Below are 10,139 nucleotides of genomic sequence, written 5' to 3' on the forward strand. Positions count from 1 at the left end.
ATCGAGTTAGTTTTGTTAGGGTTTGATCCCTAGTATCCACTATGTTCTGAGATTGATGTTGCTATGACTTTGTTATGCTTAATGCTTGTCACTAGGGCCCGAGTGCCATGATTTCAGATCTGAACCTATTATGTTTTCATGAATATATGTGAGTTCTTGATCCTATCTTGCAAGTCTATAGTCACCTACTATGTGTTATGATCCGGCAACCCTGAAGTGACAATAATCGGGACCACTCCCGGTGATGACCGTAGTTTGAGGAGTTCATGTATTCACTATGTGTTAATGCTTTGGTCCGGTACTCTATTAAAAGGAGGCCTTAATATCCCTTAGTTTCCGTTAGGACCCCGCTGCCACGGGAGGGTAGGACAAAAGATGGCATGCAAGTTCTTTTCCATAAGCACGTATGACTATATTCGGAATACATGCCTACATTACATTGATGAATTGGAGCTAGTTCTGTGTCACCCTATGTTAAGATTGTTACATGATGAACCACATCCGGCATAATTCTCCATCACCGATCCAATGCCTACGAGCTTTTCACATATTGTTCTTCGCTTATTTACTTTTTCCGTTGCTACTGTTACAATCACTACAAAACCCAAAAATATTACTTTTGCTACCATTACCGTTACTTCCATATTACTTTGCTACTAAATACTTTGTTGTAGATACTAAGTTATCCAGGTGTGGTTGAATTGACAACTCAAGTGCTAATACTTGAGAATATTCTTTGGCTCCCCTTGTGTCGAATCAATAAATTTGGGTTGAATACTCTACCCTCGAAAACTGTTGTGATCCCCTATACTTGTGGGTTATCAGCCGACGACCCCACAGTTGAAGCAGGTGGCCGCCGCCGCCGATGACGGTGCATCCACCACCATGGGGTTGGAGACCGAGGAAGCTGGGCCACCCGGTTGAGCTTGGGCACCATGCTTCTTCTTCCTCTTGGCAAAAACCCCCTGGCCGTTGCGGTTGTTGTTGTTGGGACCGGCCGGGGGAACTGCGCCTGACGCCGAGGGGGATTGACGGGCTTTCCAAGCTTCCATACGAGTGAGGAAGCAGCGGGAAATCGATCGTGGCCGGGATCGGCGCGGCATTAGACGACCTCCAAAGTGACCGTGTTGCGGGACTTTTTGAGCACAGAATCCTCGTTATACGCGTCGAGATCGGTGCGGGCCATCATGTCAAGGTCATTTCCGAAATCGACATGGTCCAACCCTATTGTCGGCCCCGCTTCTCTTTCTCCTAGATGCCGACAACCAATTCCCGCGTGACCTCCTCATCCAACTGTCATGCCTCCTCTTCCTCTATGAGCCCGACCTAGTCCGGCCTTGGGCGAGGCGGCATGCTGAGGATGAGAGAATGCAAAAGAAGAGGGAGAAGGCGTGGAGTGGCCGAAGAGGTGAGCGAAGAAGCGGGTAGAGACAGCGAGATGTCGCCTCTTTATAGGCATGTGTAGCGGGTGATGGAAAATTGTGGCAGGTACGGGAACAAACCGTTGGGCAATCGACAATGGGCGTTAATGAGTGCATTTGCTGATGAGATAAGTGAATGTGAGATTAGTATGGCGACTACATCATTGGCAGGGAGATGAAGATAGATGAGGTAGGAGATGAGAGAGATGAAGAGGCACATGAGCGGATGGAGAGAGAGGGGGGTGTGCAACATCCATCCTATGTGGTGGTTGGTTTGGAACGCGGTTCAGAACAACGCTCCATATGACCTCACTTTTAAAGCGGTCCATACACTTTTGGCGTCTCAGATCCATACGATGACCTTGATTGAATGTTATTACCACATTTAATAATAATATTAATAACAGTAATAATAATAATAATATCGAGTTTTCTTTTGATGGAATGGATTGAGCGGAAGTGTCCTCGCGATAACAATAAAGTGAGACTTCTTTTAAGGAAATATGATATTTTTTGTAACAAACATTGTTGAATGTCTCATATGCATGCACAGTTCCGTGATGGAATGACATTAGTCCTGGCCATCTCACGCCCGGCCCTGTCGGCCCACCCAGGCCCGGCCCTAAAATCCAGGGCCTAGGCCCGATGGGCTTGCCCATGGGCCGGGCTTGGGCTTGAGTTTTGAGCCCACCAGCAGGGCCTGGACGGGCTTGGGCTTGGCATATTGGCATTTTAAGGATGAGTCTTGGCCCACGGCCCTAAGCCTTAAGGGCTTTTCAGGGCTTTTTACCAGATGGGCCGGGCTTGGGCTTGAAAAGTAGGCCCGGTGGTAGGGCCTGGGAGGGCCTGGGCCTCAGTTTTCTGTCGTGGGCTTTTTCAGGCCCGACCCAAGCCCGGCCCGGCCCGGCCCATGGCCAGATATAAATGACATACATGGAGGACTGGTGAAAAAAACCAATGCTTCAAAATATTTTCAAAAATAGAAATTTTGGAGCTTCGATTTTGCTTTTTTTATCTAGAGCATTGAACATATTTTTTATCATGAACTTTGCACACATGTGAAACATTCAATAAATGTATGCCACAGAAAAGTTCAGTTTTTCTTTTGCTGTTTTCTTTTTCATATTTGGCTGTTCATACGGGTGCATGTGCACCCGAGAGTAGAAACTCCGCATCTAGATTAAATTCTTTTGACGACTCTACTAGACGTGTGGGCCTTCTATGTCAGTCGGCAGTGAGTCTTCGCTTCGGTGCCAGGCCTGCGTGCAAGTACACATGTCACGCGGTCCATCGTGTCGTCGATACATGTGGGACCCTAGTTCATTATACAATAAGAAATTGCCACTGACACAGATATGGATTATCTACGCGAACCGAAATACACCCACGTGAACAATAAATCTGAAAAATAGTAAACACAATTAAAAGATCTAAATACTTTTATGTCAGCGTATGTTCTAACATCCTGTAAAAGTTCACATAGAAAAGACATCCGTGCAGGGTTGTAAAGAAAAAGAAGCGCGACTCAAGAACGCCCATTTTGAGTACTTGTTTTCTGTTTTTTGGTGGTGAAATTTTGTAGGATGCTACAGATTAGGTTTCATAAAAACCGCATGGAACATGTGGTTAGCAAAATCAAAATTCATATAAAGATGTTCATAAAAGGAAAATTCAAAATTATATATATATATATATATTTGTTACTGTACAGTTGTTTCGGAATTTAGTGCATTTGTGTAGGGACTCGGGTGACACTTTCAAGTGTACGCAACCTTCCAACGCTGTAGTAGGCGACCACAAGGCGATTTCTGGGCAACTTTCTGTACATTTTGTGTAGGCAACTTTCTGTTCGAACCGCTTCGCTCTTGTAACCGCTCCAGAGGGCGATCACAAGGCGATTTCTGGGCGATCCTTCTCTACCTGCAACTTCGCCGGCCAAGCCGTCCCCGTTGGTCCCTGCCTCCTCTGTCCGTTGCTCCGGCGACGGGAGGGGGTGGGGACCCTGGTGCTTCGGCTCCGGCTTTAGTTAGGGTTGGCTTAGTGCTTTTTTGGGGCACTGCTTTCATGGAGGAGACGGCGCCACGTCGGAATAATTTGCCTCTGCTCTTCCTCCATCTCGGCGTCGCTTCAACCGGTGGCGTCGGGGGGCAGGTGGCCCAGTCGTCTCGTCGATCTTTGGATCCGACGAGATTCGTGTCTGGTGGTCGGCCGTCGACACTCTCATGGGTGGCGGTCGTGTCGGTTGTTGTAGTTGCGTTTGCTGTCTTGCAGCAGGCGGCGACGTTCCTCTTCTTCGACTACATCGGATGAAGTTAACGGCGTCGAGATCTGGTGACCACGGGGAAGATCCCCGACCGACGTGCCACAAAGTTTCGGTCTCGTCACTTGCGGCGGCTCGGTTCATCAGCTCAAAAAACATTTTTATACGTGATGGTGCTCTCCCGGATCTTGGTATGGCGGTTGTTCTTCTCTTTTTCGGCGTTGTCATGGTGGCGGTGGGGGACGTTTATGGACTATGTTCGGGCGAGGCACAAGTTTTTTCAAGGGTGAAATAGTAATTTTACTTCTTGCGGAATTTTTTGTGCAAAGTTGCTTGACAAGTATGTTTGTCTTTTATGATGATCATATGTGTAATCTCTGTAAACATATTGTCTAATGAAATACTCCCTTCATAAAGGAATATAAGAATGTTTAGATAACTAAAGTAGCGATGTTGTTTAAAAAAAACGCTGTAGTAGGCAGGGCGGTTGCTGGTGCGGAAGCTCCGTCCAAATCCGAACCTCCTCCATAGTCCAAACCCCAACCTAAGAAATGGAGGCGCTCGTGGTGCGGAAGCTCGGCGATCCCACGCTGCCGCCCGGCGGCGAGGACTCGCCGTTTGCGGCGGTCTCGGGTGACCGACCAATTCCGGAGCTGTCCTCGCCGACCTCCGTGCGGGTGCGCGTGGCGGCAACCAGCCTCAATTTCGCGACGTTCCTGCAAGTGCAGGGCAAGTACCAGGAGCGCCCCCTGCTGCCCTACGTCCCGGGGTCCGACTACGCCGGCGTCGTCGACGCCGTCGGCCCCGGCGTGCGCAGATTCCGCCCCGGCGACCGCGTCTGCTCCCTCGCTAGCGTCGGGTCCTTCGCCGAGTTTGTCGTCGCCGACGAGAAGGCACTGTGAGTTTGTTCTCCCTCTCCTGGTTGGCAATTTCTGTAGCTAGTTACTCTGTGTTAGCTTCCGGTTGTTTGATCTACACAGATATTTTCTTCTTAGATGGACGCTCGAAGTATTTTGGTTTAGTGCGTTAGCATTTGGTGCGAATCAGATAGCATAGACTTAGCAAAGGACCAAATGTATTACAATCTATGGAAAAATCAGCTTAAAACGAGGCAACTTTAAAATAGCAAAACCTTCTAGTTATTGTGGTGAGTTTTACTGTTAAGTCGGTACCATTTTATGGTGTTCCAGATACGCAGTCCCTGATCGATGTGACCTCGTCGCTGCTGGAGCATTACCTGTTGCATTTGGTACATCACATTTGGCCCTTGCCCACAGAGCTCAACTAAAGGCTGGTCAGGTGGGCTCCCCATTTGCTTCTGACATTATTTATGTGTCATTCTATCTGATATCTATCGAACATTTTTTATATGTAATTCTATATGTATATGATATGCACTGCACATTATTTTATGTGGCATTCTTAATTGGTCATTTATTTGAAGATGTACTGAATTAAATTTTAACCATGCATTCACATTGGTTCAAATTCTACTCGGATCACGAATTATAAACATTGGTGCATCTGAATATGAATTGAGTCGGGTAACACTCCAATTCCTAGGAAGTTGCGATGTGTGGACTCCCAGATTCTGCTCGTACGTTAGTCCTAATCCTAGCCGTTGTAAGAGGCCAACGTCATTTCTTGGTCTTCAACTTTGGAAGTCGTTCCCTTTAAGCCTTAAGTTTTTAAAGTTCCATTTGAAAGTTTTCAACTTCCATGATTGGTCACTTTTAAGCCTCAAATTGGTGTAAATGGGGTGATGTGTTCTCTTCAAATGACTTTGTATTTTTGGTATCACTTTGTACAGACTATGTTATGGGATAAACAGTAATATCTCTGATGGCCTATGCAAAAGATCAATTTTGCTCACACGTTTATTTAGGGACTATTCCGTATAGGCTCCGAATCCTCATTTTGCAGCTCCATGCTCTTGACTCTTCAAGGATCCACTTAACTAGGGATCTGCTCTAATTAATGATTCATGAAAGCTGTTAGATAGCAGGTCTGTTCCCAAAACACAAACAGTGTAGTATGGAAGCAAACATACCATACTGCCTCTGGTTGTAACACAAACATAGCAACTCTAGGATTGCAGCATTCCAGTGGGCAAAAATAGATTCAGCAACTAGATACACTTCTGAAAGTTCAATCATACATTCATCAACCAGATCATAACTGTACATGGTTACGTTGCATTGTCTCGTATTGTGATGGCAAGGGGAGAAGGGAAGTTGCACGGTGGTAGGAGATATTATTATTATTATTATTTGCGGGGGGATTCTGCATTCTAGTTGATGGAACTACTATATTGCCTACTGTTAGTATGCACATATATAAAGGCCTGCAGTGAAGGATGTTAATTGTATATGCAGGTTCTCTTAATATTTAGGGGAAAATTATATATTAAGCATGTATATACCCCAACAAATAAAAAAAATAAGTACAGTATGTGTTATGCATTTATCTGTTGTACCCCTAGGCTTTGGTGATTCACACTAATCTAAGTTGTAATCTCAGGTGCTACTTGTACTTGGTGCTGCCGGCGGTGTTGGGGTATCAGCTGTACAGATAGGAAAAGTTTGCGGTGCTATTGTCATTGCAGTTGCCAGGTGATTATTAGCTGTTTAGCACAACAAATTAAATTCTTGGATCCTTGTTATGTATTCTGGGTCAACATAGGTTGTTGTTATGTTACTTCATATTTGACTATTTTTTCCGGTCCATAAATATTATTCGTATTGAGTTCAGGGGAGTTGAGAAATTGCAGTATCTCAAGTCAATAGGAGCCGATCATGTGATTGACTCAAGCAAGGAGAATGCTATTGAGAGTGCCAAGTCCTTTTTAAAGGCTAGTGGTCTCAAAGGTGTCGATGTTTTATATGACCCTGTTGGTGGCAAGCTTACTCAAGATAGCTTGAAACTTCTCAATTGGGGTGCACATATTCTGCTCATTGGATTTGCTAGTGGGGATGTTCCAGTTATTCGAGCCAACATTGCACTTATTAAGGTATACTGGTGTATTGAGACATGAAGGTTAAGGTCTTCTGCTTTATATGTGGAATTGACTCAATGTTGGCTTTCAGTATTTATCTTAACTGCTCTGTGTATTGGTCTTTTTACTGCATTGCTAGAATCAGAAGAGCCTACTACATATACCTAGAATAGGCATTCGCCATGACAAACTTTAGCTTGCTAAAGAAGAGACACACCACTCAGGTCTGTTGATTCCTGCAACATCATATTGAAAATAATTTGAGAATCCATCAGTCAGTACCATGGATGCAATCCTATAAGTTCATATCAAAATCATACATGCAAGATATTGCAATACGATCAGTCAATGTGAAGTTGTATTTATTTCAGTAAGTTAGTTGATAACACTAGATTATAAGATGGCAATATTTGGAATTCAGTATATTTAGACGTTACAACACTAGAAAGGAGCTTACGTAGTAAGGATACTGAATAGTGATAGAACTGCTTTCTACTAGCTAATTGTGGTGTGATGTTTCAGAACTGGACAATTCATGGTCTGTACTGGGGAAGCTACTTAACTCACCGGCCAGCAGTACTCATTGACTCACTTAACGAACTCCTGTCATGGCTTTCAAAGGGTTTGATAACAGTTAAACTTTCACACACCTACAGGCTCGCTGAGGTAAGCGACATTAATAAACATCACAATCGTTGCAGCAGGCTGGTATTTCCCGTTTAGTCATGTATTACATGAACTACCTGTGGTGCTTGCCTCTGCATACCTTAACATATCCTCATGTCAGAATTTTATGGTGTCTAAGGACGTTTTGTGAACTATGGTTGGGTAAATTGTAATTGCATTGTTTACACCATTTGACTGCCATGTCGCCTATCTATATTCATTACATTGGTATAATTTTGGTGCTTACCAATTCATAGTATTTTCTGTTTGTGTTTGTGAGTATTGCTAGGCTGCTGGAGAATACTATCTAAGAGAACACCACTTCTCCGTGTCTATGCGTCAACATTAGTGTTTTGTTTCTAACATGAAAATTTCTACCAGCATAATTTGACCTAACGTTGTGGTTTTCATCGCTTTATTTCTGGTAAATGTATATCAGGCCATCCTTACCAGAAATGTAGGTGGTCGGTGGTCATGCTCTATTGCTAGTGTGGATGAAATATGTAGGCTGACATCATTAATGTAGTAGTTATACTCATATGTTGAAGCTCTTAAACAGTTCTTGGATCGAATCCAAGATTGCGTGTACCATCTTCCCATATGTGGAGATTTACCCGTATAATTTTTGAAAATTTTACAGGCCCATCTCGCTTTTGCTGACTTGAGAGATAGGAAAGCGGTCGGTAAAGTGATGATCGTTATGGGCTCCTCAGCAAAATCAAGACTCTGATGGATGAGTTCCTTGGTTTATCGGCTAGTTCTTTTTAGCTGCCGATTTGGAGAATCTGATTCTGAGAAACTGCCCCAGAGTTAGCTGTGTGTAGAATCAGTTGTCCAATTCTTTTCAGCTGTTGCAGTCTGAGATTGCTGTATAAGTTGTGTGCTGAAAGCCGTCGGATTGTTGTATAAGTATGCCAGGCTAACATAAATTTCATACAGGAGGGTGGCTGAATAATCCTCTGGGTGAATAAAAGCTTTGGGTGCTATGTAAAGTTTCCGCAAATTCTCTTATATTAATAACAGCATGATAGACTACCGAGATACAGTACTCCCTCCGTAAACTAATATAAGAGCATTTAGATCACTACTTAGTGAATGCTCCCTTAGTGAATGCTCTTATATTAGTTTATCGAGGGAGTACTAGCTACGCGAGCATGAACCTGGGAGTGCACCCAAATTGAAAATAAAAATAAAATAAGTCAAATATTTTTGAAACGTTTTGGCAACATACATGGTCTGGCAGAATACTCATGTTTAAAGTTTTTCGGGACAAAATGATTTATGTTGTATTCCAAGCAAATACGACAGAATCAATACTATGTAAGCACTACTCCCTTTGTCTAGGTGCATAAGTCATCTTAAGTTGTGCACCACGACCAAGGTAAAGGTAAAAATGAGAGAACATAATGTTTATTTGCTAATTAATAGCATTGCATGCAATGAACTGAACACTGCATATCGTGTTTGATAGTCTCAAGTCATTAAAAGCATACATTCCCACATATCTTATTGGTTAATTCTTTTATTTATGTCAAGAAACAAGAAATGAGGTGAGAGTTAACGTATCGTGTCTAAGTGTTTTGAGATTATTTGGTTTTCGTAAGGTCACTTATACACCTAGACGAGAAAGTACTGTTCATGACTTCCGTAGGTGTAATTCTTTTGAACGGCATAACTCATTTTGTCCTGAAATTTTAAACATGTGTATTATGCTAGACTATGTCACAAAAATGTTTTGAACTTTTGTTTTGTTTATTTCTTTCATTTCTATTTTGCTGAATTAGCGGCGTGTAGGATTTCCGGTGATGCGCGTTTAGTGGGAGGAGGACTACGAGGCGTCTGTGGTGACTTCGTCAATCTCAAGATAATATGCCGGCTCAGTCTCTCGAAGATGCTCATAAGAATAGGGTCTGCGTGTGCATTTATGGGATGAGTGTATGTGCATATATTTGAGCATCTGCATTTATACCGTGTTCTAAAAAACTGTTCAAAACTCTAACATGCATGAAGTTTACAAAAATATCTCTTACAAATATGCATTTTAACTGTGCAAAGTTCTACTCCCTCCGTTCCTAAATATAAGTCTTTTTAGACATTTCAAATAGACTACAACATATGGATGTATGTAGACATATTTTAGAGTGTATATTCACTCATTTTGCTTTGAATGTAGTCACTTGTTGAAATCTCTAAAAAGACTTATATTTGAAAACGGAGGGAGTAACATGCATGAACTGTGCAAAATATCTTTTACAAATATGTGTTTTTAGTATTTGAAAAATGCATAAGGGATCAATCTATTGAAGTACTGTGTCATTGCAAAAGTACTACGGTGGAAGGGCCCTTGCACGGTCGCAATATCACTTTAATGTTTTTTTAGAATAATACAAACGCGGAGGCTCATATATACACGCACACATTCATCCATATAAACACATATATAGACCTATCTCTATAAGCACCCCCGAGAGACCTTCAAATAAATGGCACAATTATATCTTAAAATAAAAGATTCTTTAACTGGCCATTTCTAAAAACAACCATTGTCATCTTCTAAAAGTTGTCTATGCGTCCTTGCTCCGCTCATATCCACTTCTCCAGGGTGCGCCTAGAAGAAGAAAAAAAAGAGGCCAATGGTAGCCAGTAAGAGCAACTATAATCAGACCCCATACCCATCCCAAACACCCGGGTGCGCTGCCCGGTCACTGCCTGGACGCAAAAATCATATCCAACCGCGCTGCTCAAATTCGGCCCAAACGCCTAGATTGACCGACAGTCCCCATATCCTGTCCATATC

At 43.0% G+C, this 10,139-nt stretch overlaps 1 protein-coding gene across 1 annotated transcript; it reads left to right on the forward strand.

The window, feature by feature from the left end:
• The first annotated feature begins 4,160 nt into the window (after positions 1-4,160).
• Positions 4,161-8,353, forward strand: LOC123145016 (quinone oxidoreductase-like protein 2 homolog). The gene is made up of 6 exons (XM_044564307.1): positions 4,161-4,579; positions 4,872-4,980; positions 6,202-6,293; positions 6,433-6,691; positions 7,199-7,342; positions 7,983-8,353. The coding sequence occupies exons 1-6, from the start codon at positions 4,233-4,235 to the stop codon at positions 8,070-8,072; spliced, it is 1,041 nt and encodes a 346-aa protein (XP_044420242.1). The 5' UTR covers positions 4,161-4,232; the 3' UTR covers positions 8,073-8,353.
• Positions 8,354-10,139: the final 1,786 nt, after the last annotated feature.

This window comes from Triticum aestivum, chromosome 6D, assembly GCF_018294505.1.
Source record: "Triticum aestivum cultivar Chinese Spring chromosome 6D, IWGSC CS RefSeq v2.1, whole genome shotgun sequence".
In the NCBI taxonomy this organism is placed as follows: Eukaryota; Viridiplantae; Streptophyta; class Magnoliopsida; order Poales; family Poaceae; genus Triticum; species Triticum aestivum.

Excerpts from the sequence above, each read along its gene's own strand:
- LOC123145016 (XM_044564307.1), top strand. The coding sequence starts at position 4,233 with ATGGAGGCGCTCGTGGTGCGGAAGCTCGGCGATCCCACGCTGCCGCCC. Across the intron at positions 4,580-4,871 it reads GTCGCCGACGAGAAGGCACT|ATACGCAGTCCCTGATCGAT; the intron begins GTGAGTTTGTTC and ends ATGGTGTTCCAG. Across the intron at positions 6,294-6,432 it reads ATTGTCATTGCAGTTGCCAG|GGGAGTTGAGAAATTGCAGT; the intron begins GTGATTATTAGC and ends TATTGAGTTCAG.